Source organism: Nothobranchius furzeri, chromosome 19 (genome assembly GCF_043380555.1).
Source record: "Nothobranchius furzeri strain GRZ-AD chromosome 19, NfurGRZ-RIMD1, whole genome shotgun sequence".
Classification (NCBI taxonomy): domain Eukaryota; kingdom Metazoa; phylum Chordata; class Actinopteri; order Cyprinodontiformes; family Nothobranchiidae; genus Nothobranchius; species Nothobranchius furzeri.
This window is the reverse complement of record NC_091759.1, coordinates 8321064-8344308: the sequence shown is the minus strand read 5'-3', so window position 1 is coordinate 8344308 and position 23245 is coordinate 8321064. Positions and strand designations below refer to the sequence as shown.

General features: G+C 42.3%; 1 protein-coding gene across 1 annotated transcript; it reads left to right on the top strand.

The window, feature by feature from the left end:
* The first annotated feature begins 2577 nt into the window (after window positions 1–2577).
* On the top strand, window positions 2578–4573 carry LOC107394523 (uncharacterized). Its single transcript, XM_015973496.3, has 3 exons — window positions 2578–2848; window positions 3606–3719; window positions 4030–4573. Exons 1-3 carry the CDS (start codon window positions 2797–2799, stop codon window positions 4269–4271), a joined length of 408 nt encoding a protein of 135 aa, XP_015828982.3. The 5' UTR covers window positions 2578–2796; the 3' UTR covers window positions 4272–4573.
* Window positions 4574–23245: the final 18672 nt, after the last annotated feature.

The window sequence follows — 23245 nt, the reverse complement described above, 5'->3', positions numbered from 1 at the left end:
CCTCTCTCCATAGCAGCTTCAGACCCATCTCTAAACTTCCGTTCATCTCCGAGATCTTGGAAAAGGTTGTGGCTAAACAACTCACAGCTGCTCTTGATGAACAGAACATCTATGATTGCTTACAGTCAGGTTTTTGTAGAGCTCATTCTACTGTAACAGCTCTTCTTAGGGTCTCTAATGACCTTCTGATCCACAGTGATGCAGGGGACTGCTCTGTTCTGGTCCTGCTGGACCTGACTGCAGCCTTTGACACTGTCGACCATCACCTGCTACTGGAGAGGTTGAGAGACAGGGTAGGCCGATCAGGATCTGCTCTGGAGTGGTTCTCCTCTTATATTTCTGAGCGTTCCTTTTCTGTGGCCGTCTCCAAGTTTAGGTCCTCCACCACCTCTCTTACCCATAGCTGGCGAGGCAGGTGTGTGGCATGAGCTTGATGAAGGGACCAGGTGTGATGCATGAAGGTTGATGAGGTGTATGGTGCTAGCATGGAGGTCATGACATGGCAGGATCATGACACAAATTGTAAATTTCTGTCTTGGCTCATGATGGAGAAGGCTGTTGTGTACACCCGTGCTGCGGACTTACTGCAAAAATTCCAAACATTTCTAAAACCTCACCTATTCAACCAAGCATTCAAATCACATTAACTTATTCTCATTTCGTTAATTTGTCTTGTCTGTTGCGTTGCTGTTAACCAATCAGGCGAGATTTCCAAATATCAGGAAATAAGACTCCAAATCTTGCCATCTGATGCTTTCTCCTCCAGCTCACAGCTGCATCCTCAAACAGGAGCATCTGAGACTTTCCCCTATGATTAAACACATAAGTTATGGAATATCTCACAACGGGTCTCCTAAGAGCTCGTGAAGCCTCAGAGGATGATAATGCACCTAACTGTTGGAAAACATGGATAGGCTCGAGCTGCCACTTCATCACACCTCACAGTTGCATGACTTGTTTCTGCCATAAATAGGAGCTTCATGTTAATTGAAGGCCTCATAATACCCGTGTGCAGTGTTGGGCAAGTTACTTCAAAACTGTAATGCATTATTTATTACTTGTTACCCTCATTTTAAAGTAATTCATTACATTACAATATTACTGATTTTAAAATGTAAGGCATTACACTACTTTTGCATTACTTTAAGTTACTTTCACCAAAACAACTTCAATATGAATCTGGTAATCTGACGCTCAGTGAGCTCATGACATATATGTGGAAGGTGATGTGGTATCTGAGCTAGGATTGCTATTAAAAACAGTCAGATATAATAACAGTGCTTTAAAATGATTGTTTATTAAATAAAAGCAACAACAATCTGTACTCTCAGCACGCTGCCATCTTATAGGGCCATCTGAGCAGGGAGTGAGGTGGTGGGGGCTCCAAGCCTATATTTGCCCTGGTTCCCAAATGCCTTGATACGGCCCTGGATGTGGGACTGACTTCTGGGGTGATCTGATTCCATCACATGTATAAATATTAAATGCTTATATATTATTGCTTTTCACTGGTAAAAATGTGTATTGGGGATAAATCTACCTACTTTTTTTCTTGATTTTATTTGAATAATTTCCGGCCCTTTCTCTCTCTAACCTTCCTGCATGCTGCATGTTTTCTCCATCTTCCAGAAAAAACTGTTTCCTAGATTTCCTACTTTGTAACTATCAGCCAAAGGGATCTTCACATGCGCGGTGCTCCAGCAGTAATGAGTTGAACTCAGCTGAGGCAAAGCACGTCAGAAAAGCACAAAATACCAGAGAACATGCGCTGATATGAACGATCGCAAGTGAATTATTTTGTTTTAGTGGAGCGATTTTGTGAATGTTGCAGCGGCCGCGTGCAGGACGCAGCTGGAGTAGTTGAACCGTTACAGCTGTGTCCTCTCTGCCCGCAAAGCTGAGTCCATAAATGACGTAATATATGCAGATACTGGATCTTTCTTCGGGTTTCCCGCAATTTGAATTTTTAAGGAACACATCTTGATTCTGGGTTAAAAAAATGCATTGTAATTACCGCGTTACTGACAATTGTACCGAGTAAATATTACCATTTTCTTTCCCTGTAATGCCTTACATTACCACATTACAGCAAAAAGCAACACATTACAGTAATTAATAACTTTTGTACTGCATTACTCCCAACACTGCCCGTGTGCTGCAATATCAAAAAACAATGAGAAAAGGCTGGTATACCTGTCAGGTTTGTCAGCTACAGCAACACAAGCTGTGGTAGTACTTGGATCTGCACTGACTGTGGGAACCACGGCTCCACAGACAGGTGCTCCCGGACCTTTGCTGCTGCTGTTGTAACACTTACACCTGCGCCCCCATGCAGCCTAGCACCAACCACAACGATTGTCCTGAAGGAAATAACAAAATGGTGACAAATAACTTTAGCCTGGCAAGCCAGACTATAAAAATTTGGTCTAGTTCACTAGGCTAAAATAACTTGGCATTGAGTGGACAAATAAAGGTTGGGTGAGAAATCATCGAGTGAAAGATTTAGAGACGAAGGTGGAGTCTAAAGCAGAAAACAAGCTTGACTGAAAATAAACCAAAACTATTTGAGGAGTGGCTGAGGTGTGACACAATTACAGAACCTGATTATAACTATAACCCCTCCATCTCCATTCCTCCCACCTCAGAGCCACACTATAAATATCTGTTCTCACCTTTACGAGCATCAGTTCAGACACCTGCAGCATCCAGTCACCTGGGAAACAAGCAGCTTCGGGACTTCAGTGGATTTTTTTTTTATCTTTGACCTAAAACCAAAAACCGGACCAACAAGCAGAAATGGGAAAAGTGTGGTTTGCTATCGTTGCAGTTCTTGCATCTTTGGCTCTGGGTAAGAATGCTAAAATTGATGTTTTTATTAGAACTGCTCTCCCAAATTATGTATTCATTTATTTTTATTTGGAAGTAGATTAATGGCGTTTTGTGCTTCAATTTTGTTTCTCAAAAAGTGGAAATTTTACCTTTTATGGTAAATTAGAGGTGAAATTTTGAGCTACACTCATTTAATTTTAAAAATTATATTGATTCATGGTGCTAAATTATTTCACTTAATACAGAAACTCAGCCAGTAAATCAATAGGAACAGTATTACTGTCAAATAATTAGAGTAGAAAATACTGTTGGAAAATTCTCATGTGATTGCAATATTTCATTGTATTTTCTTGTATTTGGAAACTAAATTGTCCCATTTTAATAACTAAAATGGGACAATTTTTTATTTATCATGTGTGTTTCATAAAGAAATCTCCAAATTAGGTAAAAACAACTCATTTGCAATTTTTTTAAAGTCAAACCTTTTTGAACACTAGTGCTAGGTTGTATTTTTGGGGGTGGACCTAATAGTTTTATGGGTGCTCCACCATGCAGAAGGTCATGGACCAGAAAGGTCAACACAATGCAACGCTGGAAATATTCTGTACAAATCCAAACTCAGAGCCCGAGGAAAGTAATCCGAGAGATTGGTGGCGTTTCACTTTGTTAAAAGTTAAAGGAGCAAAAAGTTTCCTTTTTATATAATGTTATAAAATTCTTTAGTTTAAAAACCATTTTCTGATCACAGTTCTTGTGCTTTTATGACCCTGTTTTAGTGGAGTCCCTGTCCTGCAACAACTGCCCCTTTGGTTTGAAGGTCCTCTGTCTTTTTAAAAAAAATGAGACCTGCGCAAATGAAACCGCCAGCGTCTGTTACACTGGAACTGCAAGTAAGTCCTATTTTTTTGGCTCAAAGCCTCACACGTCTGCTTTCATTTTTCCTTTTCATTCCTAGAGTTTGGGGTCATTGAAAGAGTATTGCGTTACAAACTGAGCACCATTAAAATATGGCAAATGTTTTAGGCTGTAAATAACGGATTTCCAGATTTAGATGATTTAGTTGTTCCAAATCAACTCAGGGATGAAGGGAAGGAGGAATAAAAGTCACTGTTTTCAGATAAACATTCTATAAATTTGTGTTATAACTAATTAGAACACAACATTGTACGTAATTAACCAAAATCTTTTTTGTCTCCACAGCTTTCCCATCTGTCTCAAGCTTCAGTGGCTTCATCACTCAGGGCTGCAGGGACAACAACACGGGCTGTGAAACAACCACCACTTCAAGTCTGCTGGGCGTCACTTACTCCACCTCAATTTCTTGCTGCACAACAAACAACTGCAACTCCTACACCAGCGCAGCCAGCACCACTGCCAAGATGACTTTCACTGGTGTCGTAGGTGCAGCCATCCTGGCCTCTGTGTTGGGAAGCATCATGTAACAAAACGCCAAAAATATCATCAAATCCTTTGATGAATGAAGATTTTTGTGTTGAAGTAATCAAATTCTCTACTAAAAGCAACACTTTACTCACTTACATATAGTCAGATGTTCTCAAATAAAGTTTTCAGAAGTTCACGTCATGGAAGTTGAACAATGGGATGTTTCTGGGAAACATTGAGCTCGTAAATCTTTCATGACGACGATCTTTATTTTGCCTGTTTAACATGTATTTATCTTTCTAAATTCATTGTGCCTTCTTGGACAAACACAGCCGAAATAAATAAAGATATACAAATTTGACTGTGTGTTGTAGTACTTCTGTTGCCGAATGAGACTTCCCAATGTCTCCAGGCCCTATGGCAGCCAAACAAACCGCTACTCCCCGATGGATCTACTCCATGGTTGAACAACCATCCGACAGGGCAACCCAGATGACCAACAACCGAAACACAGGCTAGGCCACTCGCTGGCCACCAAAAGGAGCTAGCTGCGTTAGCCGGAGATACACTGTGGCTATTTGGACAGCAAGTGCTAGCCGGAGACTCACCACGGCTACTCTGAAAGCCGGCGCAGCCAGTCACAACACCATGACCCCATCTGCCACATCAACCGGGGTCCCCGCGCTGGCAACCACAGGCTCCATCTCACCCGGGACCTGCTCTAAAACCACCGCGAAGGGATACAACCCCCCCCACACGAGGAACCACCTCGACCGCATTGCACGCCAGGACCCACGGCCCCACCACCACAGTGTCTACCAAGACGCCGGAGCTCTCCACACCACCTTCTGAGGCTTCCACCTCACCTGAGACTTGCAGCCCGGCCACCGCAGGAGAATACATCCCCACCTCCCATCCACTCGCCCCAGCCTCACGCGGACTTACCCGCACATCGACGTCCACAGCCTCTTCAACCTGGGTCCACATCGCCGTTGATAAGGACCGTTCGCCGACATCCCAGGGCTCCGACTCGCCTCCCGCAAGCCCTACCTGAACATCCACGGCGGACACAGTTACCACCAGGGACAGAAGGACACCAACCGCAGCCATCAGCAGAAGATCACACAACATCAACAGCTGCGACCACCTTCAAAAAGGCAAAACACTCTCTCTTTAAGAGATACAGAGACGCTAAAATTCTTAAAACCTTTAATCATGCGAAACTAATCTGGGACACGAGAAATAAACCCAAGGGTCTATTATGTGGTCACGTTAATATCCGCAGCATGCTTCCCAAGCATGAACAATTAGAACATACTGTATACAAAGCAACTCTAATATCTCTATCCTGGGAATCTCTGAATCCTGGCTCACGAGCTCCTCTCCTAAATCTGCAGTTTTCTTTCCAGACTACACAGTATTCAGGAAAGATAGAACCGGAGTGAGAGGAGGAGTTATAATAGTTTACGTTAAAAAAGCAGCTTAAATGCTCTACACTTGATTCTCCAACCGATGTGGAAATAGAACATATTTCTGTTAAAATCTCCCTTTCACCAGAAATGTCTTTCACACTGATCTGTCTATACCGTCCTCCATCTGCAAAAAAAATAAAAATTTCTATGGACAACTACGAGCGCTAATCAAACATAACAGTGTAAACAACAAATCCAATGAGATAATTGTAATGGGTGACTTCAACATAAACTGGGGCTGTAGAAAAGATAGAAAAAATCTAAATCTCATAATGGATGAATTGAATTATAACCAACTTATAGATAAACCCACGAGAATAACAAAACTTTCGGAAACCACAATTGATCTGGTCTTCAGTAATAAACCTGAGCGCATCACTAAAACCCACAACCTTATAACGGGCATCTCAGACCACAACTTCATCTTATTTACCAGAAAGCTTACAAAAGCACGAATAGAAAATAACATGCAGTTCTTCCAATAATAGATCGTTCTATGAATTTATACCAAGAAATCAGCGAGATAATGTAGCAGAAGCGCTAAAATCGACCGACTGGGAACTAGGGCTGCAACAAACGATTATTTGGATAATCGATTAATCGGATGGGGTCTCGACACGATTAATCGATTAATCGGATTACATTGGGAAATTTTTAAAAACTGCTAGGGAAACGTTATTTCTCTCCTTCCTTCACTTTATTTAACACAACATTATTAGAAAACAGTTCAATAGCAGAAAAACAACATGCCATCACCTAAATTGTCTTATAAGGTGTATAGACAGAGACCCTAAGCTACATCTATCTGTGACCTAAAATGCTTGGTCCAAGTTAAACAGCTTAAGGGCAATTCTCATCTGTTTTGTTTGATCTCATCTGTTAACATTTATTTTAAATGTAATTAAACATAGGCTGTGAATTAATCAAAATTGATCACTATTTCCAAAAATGACTGAAAAAATACCAAATAAAACAAAAGTAAATGAATGCCATCCTCCTTGCGATGATGCCCTGGGCAACTGCCATAAAGTCACATCAAGAAATGCTGCTGATCATTCCAATGATCCCAAATAGACTCACATTAGGCCACATGAAAGCAACTGAACCCAAAAATATATTAACCAGTATATAACTGCACTCTCACACAACACGCCTGCAGCAACAGTTAGGACTCCTCCCTCCCTTTTAAAAGCGTTTTTGCTTCTGAGGACATTGTGGTTGTAAAACCACATGCTAGTAGTCTGGCCCCGGTGTGATCAACCAGTTTCTGCGGGAATGTGACGGCGGAACCTGGGCCAGATTAACACTTTGTTGTACCCTGGGCAACAATATTCAAGGGCTCCATCAACACGACCCGAGGATCACCACAATGTGGTCACATACAGAATATTTTACTGTAATATGCAGTAAATATACTCAATACTTGAATGCCTGACAACACGTAACCCGCCCAGAGTAACCTTTGACCCAACTCGTGTGGACTGACCAATGAGGAGAGGGTCTTAACTTGAGGCCCTCTCTTCATTGGTTAGTCTGCATGAGACTGACTCTCAACTGACGTTCAGTCATAGGCAGCGAAGCGTCTCTGTGCAGCGCAAAAGCCCGGGTGGACAGTTTGTTTAATATAGGGTGATCATATTTCCATTTCCAAACAAGAGGACAGGGGATCTGTGCCTATGACGTCACACTATGGCAACGCCACACAAACCATGTTGGGACCCATTTTTTGTAAGAACTAAATTAATATCAGATTCTGCCAATAAAATGGCTCTAAAACAATTCATATGTAAATATTTAGCATATTTAATGCAAAATCTCATTTTTCTGCTTTAGTGCTGCAACAAGGTTTTATTAATAATAAATTATTATACCTTTTGTTTTACTACAGCATCGGTAAGCTTCCTGTGCACAGATTATCAAGGATGCTTGTTTCAGCTGTGAGATTAGACGATAGGATCAATGAAAAAATAAGTTGTCGCACACTCCATGGAAACTTTCAGAGAATCCACAAATAGTGGCTTTCAAATGATTTTGTTACTTTTTGCAAGTTTAGAAAAGCAGCAGATGAGACATCATGTCTGATAATTTAGTTTTTCATCTGATAATATTAGACCATGTCAGTAATGTCTGAGGGGCTTTTATAAACACTGTATAACTAACACTACTGGAGAGGGCATGGATTACACAGAGGCTTCTGGGGAGCCCAGTTATGGGGGGGGGGGGGGGGGGGGGGGCATTTAGCCTTGGCCCCCAAAATGTCTTGAAATGGCCCTGGGTGTGTGACTGAGTTTTGAAGGTGATCTGAATTGTATCAGATGTATAATTATTACATGTGTGTAACTTATTGTTTTATACAGGTAAAAACGTGTCGTGGAGATAAATCTACCTACATTTGACTTTTCAACACTTTGTTTTGTTTTCTTGTTTTTATTTAACTATTTTCCTGTCCTGTCTGTCTCTCATCTTCCTGCATCTCCTCTTAATTCTCCAGAAAATCTGTTGCCTGGATTCTTACCTTTTCACCTCATCAGTTACTTTTGAGCAGATCATCTCCTGACCGCAAAGCGCAGAGTGCGTTTCGATGCTGCATGAGGTGACATCACCACAGCACAGGTGATGAGCTCCGCAGTAGCGCGCTTCAGGCACAAATAAGACAGAAAATAGAGAACATGTGCAGACAAGAACGATCGTGTGCTAATTATAGTTTTTTGGTTGCGCCACTTTGAGAATGGACCGTGCGCTGGAAGCAGCTGCCTGGATCGCTGCGCAGCAATGCGGAACCGGTTCGCAGCAGCACAAAGTCTGCAGGCTCTCCCTCGCGCTGATCTGCCGGTACCGGCTCTCCCTCGCGCTGATCTGCGGCTCTCCCTCGCGCTGATCTGACTTGCTCTGGTCTGCGCGCAACAGCGGGCGGGAAGGGGGGGGGGGGGGGGGCGCTTTTGGAAGAGTTGTGCGACACAACGAATCAATGACGCAATTCGTTGCCAACGCTTTTAGTAATCGATTTTCATCGAATTTATCGATTCGTTGTTGCAGCCCTACTGGGAACCTCTGCTGCACAGTAAAGACCCACAATTCTGTAATAGCCACCTAACTAACTCACTCAAAAGCGTTATATCCACTTACTCCTCTAAAGGCCGACAGTGCGCAAATAAAACACCTGCTCTGCCGTGGGTAAACAATGAATGCAAAACCCTTATGAAAAAAGAGATCTACTCCTAAAACAATACCTGAAAACAGGACTAACTCTGGACAGACAGCGTTTCACAAGGTAACACTAAGCCTAAAACAAGCCAAAGCTAACTTCTTCATTAATTTAATAATGAATGCCAACGGCAATGGTAAACTCATCTGGCAAAACCTAAATAGACTCCTAGGCCACCACTCAAACAAAAACATCAAAGTAACCAAACTACATGTTAATGGCACCATTAGTAGAGAACCCTCATCCATTGCCAGCACATTAAAAAGCATTTTTATAAACTCAGTCAAGGAGATCAGTCAGAAGTTCAACCCCATCATCCCCATTGTAAACACAAAAGATACCGATCAGAACCTTTTGACAATCACCCAAATCACAGACACGGAGGTGGCTAAGATAATTGCGGGCCTAAAAACAAAAGCAGTTGACGCATTTGGCCTAACTACCAGTTTTTTAAAAGAACACAGAGACCTCCTTATTCGCCCAGTAGCACACGTACTAAACATGTCTTTCGAAAGCTCCAATGTCCCATCAGATTGGAAAATCGCAGCAGTCACCCCAATATTCAAATCGCTAGAACTGACATGGCCAATTATTGCCCTATTAGTATACTCCCGGTTGTGTCCAAAATAGCAGAGAAATGGGTTGTCAAACTTCTAACCGCACATCTTGAGGATACCAAACCATCAATACACAGAATGCAATTTGGCTTCAGATCCCATCATTCTACAGAAACAGCCTTGTGCGTATTAGTAGAGATCTTGAAAAGCTTGCTGGACGAGAGCCACTGCATCGGGGCAATCTTTCTAGATCTAAAGAAAGCTTTCCACTCAGTTAACCATTGCATGCTATTATCCAGGCTGACTCGATTTAACATCTCCTACTGAGCTCTTCAGTGGTTTGCCTCCTGCCTAAGTAAACGTAAACAGTACGTGGCCTTAGATGGAACAAAATCCACACATCTGGACTGCGAGACCGGCGTTCCCCAAGGATCGGTTCTTGAACCAATATTATTCTCTCTCTTCATCAACAACCTACCTGACGTCTGCAAAAATGTCTACACACAAATGTACGCAGACGATGCCGTCATATACCTGCAAGCTAACAACATCGAACAGGCTGGTAATGACCTAACAGCGGCTCTATCATTAATCTACGACTGGTTAAATGAATCTTGTCTCCTACTAAACACCTCCAAAATCGTATGCATGTACTTCACAAAACGTCGTTAAAAACAACAAAAATCAGATGTAATTCTGAAAGGAAAATGCTTAAATCAACAAAAATCAAATGTTTTTCTGAAGGGGTAGAACTTGAGCTAGCACCAATGGTGAAATACCTCGGGGTCACCCTAGACCCAACATTAACCTTCAAAAGCCACATAAGAAAAGTAACCCAGATGCTCAAGTTCAATAATGAAAACTTTCACCACATCAGGAACAATCTAGACACAAAGACTGCCAAAATCTACTTTCACGCGATGATCAGCTCCCACTTAGGATAAGGCCTGACAACTTGGTCGCTCAACTGCCCAACTACACTAAAACCGGTCATAACACAATACAAAAGAAGCCTAAAGCTGCTTGATAAAAAAACCCAAGGCTCACCACCATTGCCACGTGTTGAAAAAGCATAAACTCCTCAACCTAGACAATCTAATCAAACTCAAAAACTTGTGTCTAACATGCAAGGTACTACACTCTCTCGCCCCACCTCCGCTAAGCGACTTTATTAGATACAATGGCACCTCAAAAAGAGCCACCCGTGCATCATCACGCGGGGACTTAGTGATCCCCTACAGAAAAACAACATTTGGACAGAAAGTCTTCTCAGTACAGGGTGGGCACCAGTGGAACAGCCTCCCCCAATCCATTAGAAAATGTTCCACCTTCGCCACATTCAAATCGGAAACCAAAAAAATGGCTCTGGTCAAATCAGCTATGTAACCATGGTACAAAAACATTATCATTGAAACCAAGATATTGTCACTACAAAGGCAATTCCTGTATGCTAACAGCGTGTACTCCTTACACAAAAACTGTAATAATGCATGCTAAAAATGTGAACTATGTTATCCTCACCAATGTGCCTACAACTGTACTGTATATATGATGTATTTATGATTTACCCCTCAGTATTTATTATCACTGCGCACTTAAATGATGCCATTGGACCACTTTTTATTATCACTGGACCACTTTCCGAATATCAGAGAACCCCAAAGTGACAAATACCTCAGGTCTGCAGTAATCAAAATCTCATATTTGTGTCTTATTGATGTTTTTTTTTCCCTTGTCAACAAACTCTTTGTTAACGTCACTGGACTTTTATGTGACAACCATCTCGGGACTACAGATGGAAATTAGCCCTAGGCTACAATCTGGCGTGGTTACATTCATGCTATCCTTACATGTATAATTAATGTTAATTAACATGCACTGTCCCAAATAAAATATTCATTCATTCATTCATTCACTCAACAGAGGAATGATAGAAGTGTGGCACGGGCAACAGTAAGGCTGACCAATCTCTGAGATCTTTGAGATTAACTATTTATTTCAAATTCTCAGCAACACCACCAGCTGCCTCTGTAGTCCACAAAGACCTGATAGGACTCTTTCTCCAGCTTGACAGCTTCCCTAACCGCCGATGTCCACCAGCAGGTTGGGGGTTGCCACCACAACAGGCACCGACAACCTTGCGCAATTCTGATCGGCCGCCTTGACAATGAAGGCATGGAACATGGCTCACTCAATCGCCCCCACCTCCCCCCGGTGATGAGAAAATGAATGTAACTTAAAGCGAACTTTGATCTTTTCATAAGAACATTTTGGAAACTGAAACTGTCAGTGCAGCTGGTGAGATGGCAACATTATGGATTAAAGCCAAATTTACAGACTTGTACACCCTTGTACATATACAGAATCACAGTCAGTCCACACCTCTTGCTCATGCTTGCTTAGTATGAGGATTGCTGTAAAGACTCTGACACTAGTCAGTGACTCGACGCAACCTGCTGGGTTCCTTGTATAGGAAACTTTTTTCTGATTGGCTTAACGAACTGACCTGTATTGGAACGTTTACTATGTGAAGTGCCTTGAGATGGCTCTTGTCGTGATTTGGCGCTACATAAAGAAACTAGCAATTGCACTTATTTTTGTATTGCGTATTCTACAGTAGCTAAAAACCGATCATTACATAATGATGCACTGCATTGTGGGATGTAGCCCTAGACAAACGTCGTCTCAAAGTTGTGGTTTCGTCTCCTAAATATGTTCAAATGGGAAGGAGCTAAGGACCGCTGTTGGGGGAGGTGCAAGTCGGACTCTGTACCCATCGGATGTCAGAAGGGGATGTTTTTAAACATTTTCCCAAGCTGGGTAAGGTCTGTGACATTACAGCTGGAAAGGGAAACAGGTCAAGCTAAAGGTAGACAAAGCAAAGCGGTGGCAGCATTTATGTGGAAGAGCAGATTTTCACAGTGAGGAGCAGGTCAAGGGAATTGCGTATATTTGTTCCTTCTATTTTGCCGGTGTGGTAGGGCCCAGGTCAGAGAATGACAAGCTGATTATAACAAGTTGATACCAATACCAGCTCAGTGGCCTTATGGCAGGTGTGGGGAACCCTGATCCTCGAGGGCCGGTATCCTGCGTGTCTTTGCTCCAACACTTCTGATTCAGTGATTGATTCACCCGTTCAGCAGCTCATCAAGCTCTGCAGAATCCTGTTAATCACCTGCTGATTGAAATCAGGTGTGTTGGAGTCTGCACTGAGACTGGGAGATTGTGGGTTCAAATCCACACTCAGGCCGTACCAAAGATTTTAAAAACAGAACCCAATGCCTCTCCACTAGACAATCAACACTGACAGCAATTGGGGGACCAAAGGGTTCCCGAGTGTGGCTGTGCCGCTCCCCCAGGGGATTGGTCAAAAAGGAGAACAAATTTCACACTCCGGTGTGACACCTATCATGTCTTTAACTACAACGCTCTCAGATGTGGAGTTATCCCGGAGGCAGCGGTGTAAATGAAGGGGCAGCTGAATGTCTCAGCCAAACAGCATCCAGCTCTTGATCAGTGGTGGGTGGTATGTAAAAAGCAGTGACAGTGTCATGTTCTGTGTCCCTCTGGTCCCCAGCCCCCTCCTGTTCTCACTCCAGGTTTTCCTTCTGCCCAGGACTGAGCTAGGTCGGCCATTCTGAAGCTGGGTCTGCTGGAGGTCTTCATCCCTCTAGTTATTAGTTGTCTGTATTTGCCCTTAGTCTTTAGGTTTAGTTATTCAGTGTCTTATAGGTTATGTTTATCTTCCCTCCTGCTTTGTTCTTTCCCCCCATTTAGTTTATTGATGCCACCTGTCTTCTCTCTAGAATTCACTCCTCACACCTGTCACCTGTTCCCCTGACTGCCTCCCTCTCTGTTTAAAAGCCCTGTCTTGTCCCTCAGTGTTTGTCGGCCCATTGTTGTTAGCGTGTTTTGTTCCCCCGTGTAAACCTGAGACTCCTGCTCAGTTAGTGAACTCCTGAATTTTTTCGTGTTGTCTTGATACCTGGCTTGGCTTCCAGTCCGTGAATTTTGGATAACCTCCCAAATAAAGGATTCCACCTTTTTTCAATCACTCCTGCCTCATGTCATCTGGTGCTCTGCATCTTGGGTCCTACTCCTCCTGCTCTGAACCTGACACACAGAAAATAACCTAAGAGAAAATGTTACTTGAGCACTGTGAGTAACTTGTTTGAGCATAAAAGTTTGAATTTTGTGTCCGTTGATTTCTTTTTAATTGGCGTCCATTCGCTCTGTCTGTGTTTTATTGGCAACACTTAACAAAAAGTGTCTCTTTACTTAGTGCATTATTAAGCATTAATAAACAAAGGGTCCTTTTATCAAAGTACCAGAAATTGTTAACTATTAACCCTTTGATGCATAATGGTCACTACATTGGACAGGTACTCAAAATTGTTTTTATTGTTTTTTATTTTTTTTTTTGCTATTAAGCACATCTGTTGAAGACTTTATTGCATTTGAGCCCCTCCTTTTGGACTTCAGTAAGTCAAGCCAACATATTTCATGTTCAGATTGCATGCTGTCCACAGATGTGGACATGTAATAAATTGTTTGTAAATTAAATGTTACAAAAAATGTGTAAAAATGAAATTTGTTCAATTCTCGCCTAAAGATGAATGAAAAAAGTTGTTAAAAAATCATGGCTGAAGATTTCATAATTTATTCATCAAAGGTTAAATGCCCTTAAGGTTCTGACAAAGGGCCTGGGGGTTTGGGTCTGATTAGTAATGCATGACTTGATTTTAACATTAATATTAAGCAGTTGTTAATGCTTTATTTAATAGTTTATTCATATTTAATAATGCACTAAGTAACATTAATGTGGCACTAGCACCCAGCAGTGCTTGTGTGGTGACGTAAACTGTAGAATATGCTATTGTCTGACACATGCCATGTTGCATCTGGTTTAAGCCAAACTACAGATTAGAACAGCTTCTATTAGCCACAGAGAACACAGCTCAAGCACCCAGTGGGGGGTCAATAATCAGTAGAGCGAGATCGTGAATACAAGCGGCCGAAATTACTTTTCTCCGCATGGTGGCTGGGCTCCCCCTTAGAGATAGGGTGAGAAGCTCGGTCATCCAGGAGGGGCACAGAGTAGACTCGCTGCTCCTCCACATTGAGAGGAGCCAGGTGAGGTGGCTCAGGCGTCTGGTCAGGATGCCTCCTTTACGGCTCCCTGGTGAGGTTTTCTGCGAAAGTCCAACTGGGAAGATCCAGGACATGCTGGACTGACTATGTCTCTCCACTGGCCAGGGAACACCTTACGATTCCCCAGAAGATCTGATCCAAGTAGCTGGGGAGAGGGAAGTCAGGGCCTCCCTGCTCATGCTGCTGCCCCTAAGACCTGACTCCGGGTGAAGCGGCAGAAAATGGATGGATGGACTATATTTAAAGCCCACCTATTTCCACTTCTCCATGAATAGGCCAACAAAAAATAAGGTTACTCAATGGGCCCAAAATCTGAATTCAATTTGAATCTGAAATGACCCAGAGGACTTGAGTGATCCATATCCCAGCCCGCTCGACATTATGACAGGCAACACTCAAGGTTTATTTTTTTTTAATGGAAGGTGAAAAACTGTTGATTTTCTGTGTGGCTCAGCAGTCTGGCTTCCCTGGCTCAAATATGGGATCATTAACCACTTAAAGACCAACTTCACCCCTTCAATACATCTCTGTCAGTATGTCAGAGTTGTGTAGCATTACTGTTGTGTGTTTACGTTGTGTTTATCTATTTCAGAGACTTTTTAACATGGACACAAGCCCTGATGGACTTCATGTGCCAAAAGGATCAGTGGGTGATGCCAACAGACAGGGACAACAGGGACTCTGAAAACATAATCATGCTTCGCAGAGAACTCGTGCCTCAAACAGATCTACGGACATACACTTTCAGGCAATGCAGCAGATGATTTAGGCCAATCTTTTGTAAGTTGTAAGTAAGGCAGAAAGCTCTGGGCAATAGCCAGAGGCAGGAGCAAAATCTGCATGTGATATCACAGTCATAGCTGTGGACAGCTTTGCAACAAACTCAGGTTTTGGGTTCACACAAGCATTGGTGTCTGCAGAAAGAGGTAAACGTGACAAGCAACCAGCAAAGCAACTTGTTCTGCAGCCACAGCTGCCCTGAGCTTTTCCCCCTGGGTCTACCCAAGACACGGGACCGCCCTGGGGTGCTGCCGGGGAGCTGGTGAAAGTGGCTGAGGAGAGGGCTGTCTGAGATGCCCTACCTGAGGTACTACCCCCGCGACCCGGAACTGGAAAGCAAATGAACAGTTTATTGACTATACTGAACTGTTTGCCTCTGAGAACAACGACTGATGAGAGTTTTGTTTTACTTTTGAGTCCTGTAAAATAATGGACTTGTGTGAAAAAATGTGTCAATTACTTTAACTATAACAGTTTGTCTCCTCAACCTTTGTTTGCTACGACATTCCCAGTCAGTCTAAATGATTGTGTCACATTTCACCTGATTGTAAACATCTCTAAAACGTGACGGATGACTCGGTTCTGGATCGGAGGAGGCAGGAGTCGTGATCTGTGCAGCATCCATGTTCACTTTGGTAAATACAATGTGATGTGAGTGAAATAAAAGCCATGAGGGTTGCATCATAACAGTAGAGTCTAGAAAAGGCCCCAAGTCCAGTGCACAGTCACCAACCTCAGCGTAGGCTCAGCCCAGGGTCCAGCGACCCTGGCATCCCTGTGCTCACTGCCCAGTACCATGGAGCTCTATCAGTATTCACCCGAGAACATCAGACTGGGCAGGTCTAACATTGCACCGGTGCCCTTTGCGTGGGAAGGTTCACATGAAAAGGTCTGGAGAAACCGTAGTGAATGTTATGCTGCCTGCAACATTGTTCAGCACAATACGTTTGGTGTTAGTCTGGGGAGGCTTTTTCATGAATGATGATTCCTTGACTGTCTTTATATGTCAAGATGAAAATCTTAGACCCTTCACTGGTACAATGGGTCTTGTGTTCCTCATGGTGCATGATAATGCTCAGCCCAATGGGGCAAGAGTGTGCAAGCAGTTTCTAGGGGGTGCAAGAATAGATTTCTCTACTGGAAAATTTCTGGGTGGGGGGCAGGTGACAGGGAAAACGTGATGACTCGGTCCTTTCAGCTGTACAGAATCGGCATTTCAGGACATTGCTGAGATGTCGGCATGTCGCGATCATTTCAGCAGTGAGTGGCATCACTAATCAGCACCAAAAGGCGTCCATGGGCATTAATAACATGTTTTATTCTGTCAAAGTACACCATCAATAAGGGGATGTTGAAGGCAGCTGTGTGATGTTTTTACTGCGCTCTCTTAGAAACCACAAATGAGTGTATATTCTGGAGAGATTCCTGATGCATTTTCAGCATTAGGAGCAGTGATGGGAATAACGCTTTAAAATAACGGCATTACTAAGGGCGTTCTTTTTAGGTAACGGAATAATCTAATTAATTACTTTTCCCACTGTTGCAACGCCGTTACCGTTACTGGGGATGGAAGGTTGTGCGTTACTATGTGCTTGTCGAACGTCGAGCAACAGCGTGAGGCTTTCTGACCGCCACACTTCAGCTGCAGCCAGGGAGAGAGAGGTGTCGGTAACGCACTTACAAACACGATGATGACTGGCTGGGTGGGCGGAGACCCTCACTGTCTCAGTCACTGCCTGCTGTAGACCCAACAGAGCAGTGATGGGAATAACGCAGTTTAAAATAACCACGTTACTAAAAAAAATATTTTTTTCAGTAACGAGCAAACTAATTAATTACCGTCTTCTTTTCTCAAAACGTCGTTTCTGTTACTGATAAAAAATGCGTGCGTTAAGCAGCGCAGTGTGTTGAAGCTGTCAACAGCTGATCAGGAGCTAAAGAGGCAAGCGCATCATGGCCCGTGAAGAACAAGGAAGACGTGAGGAATAGACACGGCTGCAGATGCTGCAGGTGTGGATCTGCAGCCGTGCCCTTCTTAGCGTGATAGCGGAACATCCCGAAGGTCCGCTCACCTGTTCACCGCTCAGACGTCCTGATCTTCTACCTTCCTAGATCATCCAGCTGTAACCTGTTTCTGATCATGTGTTTAGTCCCGCTGTAACACTGATGCATCAGTCTCAGACGTCATGGAGCTCAGGTGTTGTTAGAACTACCTGTGTGTGTTTACCACCCAGCTTCAGCTCTTCTGTGGTTGGGTCTGACCCAAGTTAGTAAATGTAAGTCCTCCATCAGGTTTGTGCCTCTTCTAGTGTCTTTTTAAAGGATTTTATTTATTTATGTAACCATTACTAGATAAGTAGCCACAGAAATGCTGCTAAAAACACACAATTATGTGAAGCTGGAAAAATTAGAATGCTGTGCAAAATTACATTCATTTCTGTAATTTAACTAGACTGAGAGACCATTTAAAGGCTCAGGAACCTTTACAGGTGTTTCTATTTGCAATTTTAAATTTTAGCTGATTGGGGTCTTGTTAAATATCACACAGTGACCTTTTAATAGTCTAGATAAGTGTTATGTTCCTGTTAGTAGTTCCTCCTGTTAAGTGCTTATATATTTAAATTATTCAGGTTTATAAAAACATTTGGGCATACATTTTATTATGTTCCAGTCATTAGTCATTTATATTTCACTATTGTAGTAATTTATAGTAAATTAAGTAAGTTTAATTAAGAGGGGAACCCATTTTTCTTGCATTCTTTAATTTAAAAAAGTAACTAAGTAGTTATTTTTCTTGGTAATTAGTTACTTTTATAATCTCGTAACTTGGTAAGTAGCTCAGTTACTTTTTTGGCAAAGTAATCAGTAACTATAACTAATTACTTTTTAAAAGTAACGTTCCCAACACTGATTAGGAGTCTAGAAACGTTGATTTGAAAGCAGCGTCAACTCTGCTTATTTCCTTTCCCTACCTTCCCGCTTCACCAGCAACTCTTTTTCCAAATTTTGGTTGTTAGGCGACGTTTGCTGATGTCATTTCCAACTGAATTTAAACCAAGAAGCACAAGTAAACCGCAAGTCCCACCGAGCAAATCTACTGGGCCATTTCTGAGTACATAACCCAAGACAGGTAGTCTTTTGGTCCATGCAGGCTTTGAAAGTGGAGATTCATCACATACTGTGAAGTTCTGGTAGTGGAAAGGGCCTACTGAGAACAATTCTCAACAGCAACAATTTTAGCACACTGGTTAACTGGGATTTCCGACACTGTAAAAACTAATTAAAAAAATGCAAGAGCTGGTTCTGCAGCTTTAGGCTGTTGGTGGCTCAAGCAGATCCTGCCACTGATAACTTTGGAGGGATTGGTCTGAAATACACATGAGTTGAAAATCATCTGGAGAGATAAAACTAAAGCAAGCAATGAAAACAGCATAAATCAATAAATTATTTTCTAATCGTTAAATTTTTGCTGCATTTTTTCTGTCAGCATTACTGCTAACACATTTGATGGACATCTTTAATATTCATTTTATTACTCAGTCGTAAAAAACACAAAAAAACTATGAACTGTGTGTGTGTGTGTGTGTGTGTGTGTGTGTGTGTGTGTGTGTGTGTGTGTGTGTGTGTGTGTGTGTGTGTGCTTGATGCATGTTTTCCTTTTGCTTTGCTACGTGATCTGTGCTAAAATCAGTCCTATGGATAGTCACCACCTCGCGATAATTTCTCAGGTAAAGATAAACAAAACAGACCTGAAAAACACAATTTTTCCATGTCTTCCTCTCACGTCAGCTTATATAAACCTCTGCCCGTGCCCATGGGTTACTCAGTTCTGACCCTAAAGACAAGAAGCTTCAACCATCCAGGGGAAGGACTTCTTTTGGCCAATTAACTAGAGAAGATGGGAAAGTTCCTGTTTGCAGTGGCTGCTGCTGTTGCATCTTTGGTCGTGGGTAGGAAGAACTTATGATTGAGTTTTGTGGATTTAAAAGGACAATTAAAAACATTTATATATCATTTTTATTATTTAATAGATTAATTACAGAAAATCAAAATATGCAAAGCTCAGCTATTCAACACTTACTTTGGAATTTAATTTTTTAAATTAATACTCTTAAATTAAAAAAGCAAAGATATGTATGTTTTATATTGGGAATAAAAAGGCAAATAATCACATATATTCATTAAATTCAACCCTTAAAGGTGTGGAACACTGAAAACCTTTTTAAAAATCTTATTTCTGATTATAATCAGTCACTCAGAGTTCTTCATGCAGGCTTAACATAAAACTAGTCTCCTACACCTATCTCATGCATTAGCTTCTGATAGAAAATAGACACAGAGTCACTGAACTCATTTACTGCCATTGACGAGTAAAGTCATCATTTGCATTTGTTACTGGGCGGGTGTACGGTGGGCACCGTGAGAACAAACACCCCAGCTCTAAAGCCGATCTTCACCTGCGTACATCACATGTCACGTGATCAGGAAGCAGAAAATCCATGTGTTAGGAGATCGTTTTGGGCCGCTGTTGTGAAAAAAGTGAGACGCGAACCTGAAAAGCTTCTGCCGCTCACAATTCGACAACGGATTATGAAAGAACAGATAACGCTCGAAACACGAGGGTTCTTCCTGATGTGAAAAAGTGAGTCTACTCTATGACATCATCATAGGGCGCAACGTTCTGCGACTCTTCAAAAACCCAGTAAAAACACTAAAAAACGCTGGCAGCGAAGGCCTTTTCTGATCAGGAAACGGCCGATGAGTTAACATTCATGGACTCACCCATCTTAACTCACAAGGAAGCTTGTTATTGGTTTAGTGTCCAGGAATCATCAGTTAATGTCTCGCCTAGTAAAAGCTAACTGTTAGCATTAGCAGCTTCACCCCATGGCAGAAGCTCTCCAGGCTTGTTTTATTTATGGAGATCAAACATCCACGTTGTAAGTCAGTGGTACAGTTGCATTGTTGTTATCCAATCAGAAACGAGATGCTCAAATATCAGGAAATAAGACTCCAAATCCTGCCGTCTGAAGCTCAGCAGTGGTGCTGCTCACTTCTAGTTCCTGGAAATGGTGCACCGGTATTCCCCTCCCCAGTACGACTTACAAGACTAGTTCCTACTAGAGACCCATACAAATGTATTGACTGAACAAGTGAACCACTACTGTAATACTGGAGTTCCACGTGGAACGGTGGATCAGAATATTTAAAAAGCCATAATGATAATTTAATATTTGATTCGTTATGCAGAGTGACACATTTCAAATCAACATACTTTTCTTTAGAAAGACCTTTTTTTTCTTACTGGTGAACATCAAACAACATTAACATCATTTGCTTCATTTGACATCAATTTTGCACTTTTGTGATTTCAGCCGAGTCGCTGGTCTGCAACTACTGTCCGTTTAACCTGTTTGGCGTCTGCGTGGCACAGTCGAAGGTGACCTGCACAACCAACACCAGCGTCTGTTACTCGACAAGATCAAGTATGTTTCCTCAACACATCCTAAAACCTCACTACAGGTTTACCATAACATTCACACACTATCAACAACCCATGATCACAGGTTGTCAGCGTCTCATTTGAGAGTAAATTCCTGTTTTATCTTCGATCCTGTGCTGCATTGTTGGTGATACGGGAGGCAGACAGACAGAAATGATAATAGAAATGTGTTATCGATAAATGATCTGTACTTGTATAGTGCTTTTCGGATTCAGAGGACTCCAAAGCTCTTTACACTACATTCTAAAAGCTTAGAGCTAAAAGCTAAAAGCTAAAAAACACGCAAGAATGTTCATCTTGGCAGGGCTGGAACTCTGAATCAGACCTGGGATCAGACTTAGGGAAGATGAGACCTCATCTCCTAGAAGCAGAGTGATGACTATCTGTGTGCTTGTGTCACTTACTTAGCCTAGTGAACTAGACCAAATTCTTGCTTTGATTTAATCTGGCTTGCCAGGCTATCACTTACTATCACCAGGAACTAAACAGTATTCCTTTACAGTCTTTTTTTAATGGGAAGGAAGAATAGAGTAGAATAGAAGATTATTTCAAAAGTTATTTTAGAATTTTATTTTTTTAGTTTGTCTTCACAAAAGCAATGGAGACTTTAAAAAAATGGTGAACAGCAGAAACATATAATTGTTTTTATTTCTGATTTTTTTCAGTGCATTTTACATAAATAAGATGAATTTATGGTTTGAGTGAACATTAATATGATTTATTAACACTGGTCTTTCCGGGGGAGGGGGGGCAATTTCCTAGGGGTGGCCATGGCAACCCCTGGCCGCCCCTTGGGGGCGCCACTGGTTTAAACCCCCAATAAAACCTCTTAATGTTGCGTGTCAAGCGGGGAGTCATTGGGTCCCATTTTTAAAGTCTTGGATTTGAACGCACAATCTCCTAGTCTTAGGACCGACGCTAGGCCACTGAGCTGGTGGATTTAGATTAAAAGTAGAAAGTTATTGTCAATCTTTCAAATGGCTAAGCTACCTCCACTGTTCCTCCTCCGAGTTCACAGACATTCCAAGCTTTGGAGGCTTCGGCAGTTATGGCTGCAGCAATGACACCTTAGGTTGTGCTGGCAACATCTCCAGCTCTCTCTTCGGTGCGACCTACACCACCAACACCACCTGCTGCTCCTCAGACAGCTGCAACCCCATCACCGTCAACGGAGCTCCTTCCACTAAGATGACCTTCACTGCTGCTGTGGGTGCAGCCATCCTGGCCTCCACGATGGGAAGCTTCATGTGATACAAACACTTCTAGAAATCAGCTATGATTGAAGTAATAATAATAAATCTTTCAGAAAATAAACTCATTAAGTTTGTCCAAAGTCTAAATCATGAAAGTTGATCAATGAGATGTTTCGGGTAAACACTGAGCTCGTAAGTCTTTCGTGACGTCCTTTTACTGTTGATTTTTCATCGAAACGTGTTTATCGCTGCCCTTTCTTTGTGTCTATGTTGGACAAAAGTTGTAACTAACGAAATAAAATCTCTAAGAACAACCTGAGTTTCATCTGGTAGCGCTGTTGCAGAGAAGCCCTGACACAATCTGAACAATGGAGCAAAGCTGCTGAAACCAAAGTTCATAACAAAATTATTATTAATGATTATTGTTAGCAACACAAAAATTTAAAATAAAATAAAAACATTTTTGCCATTTATTACACATAGAATGAAACAGCTGAAGCTTTTACTTCTTGTATGATCATTGTCATGGTCTGAGGTGAGCTCATCCTCTAATCAGCCTCTAGCATTCACTCCAGGTGAGCGGTGTCTGAACGGGACCAGCTGCAGCAGATTCATCATCAGCCGCTGCTGGCTTAAAAGGAGGAGGGAGACCAGTGCTCAACGCCGGTTGATTACACCACACGGGTATCTCCAGGTGGATATTCTCCTGCCACTTAGGCCTAGTCCACAAATAGCCGGGTTTTTAAAAAAACGAATATCCACCCCTCCAAAAACTTGCATCCACACCACCTCGTTTAAAAAAAACTCTGTCCACACGTACCCGGATAAATACGTTGTTAAGGACATGCCAGACCTGTAGGTGGCAGTACTTCCCCGTTCTTAACCTCATCCTTCGTCTGTGGTCTTCTGCAAGGAGCAGTAATTCCGCTTGCAAAAACAAACAAGCAAAAAGCGCTTGGACAATTGATAAAGCGAGCGCAGCTCTGAGGCCATCCGTGCTGTCGGCTAGTGTAAACACAGGTCGCACACGTGATGTCAGCATTTTTCTGTCGCGGAAAGTGACGTTGCGGACCTTAAAACTCCGGTTTTGTCTGTCCACACGCAGACACCCAAAACGAAGAAAACGCAGATCTTCACTTTGGCCGGAGTTTTTAAAAAGATCCGTTTTTGTG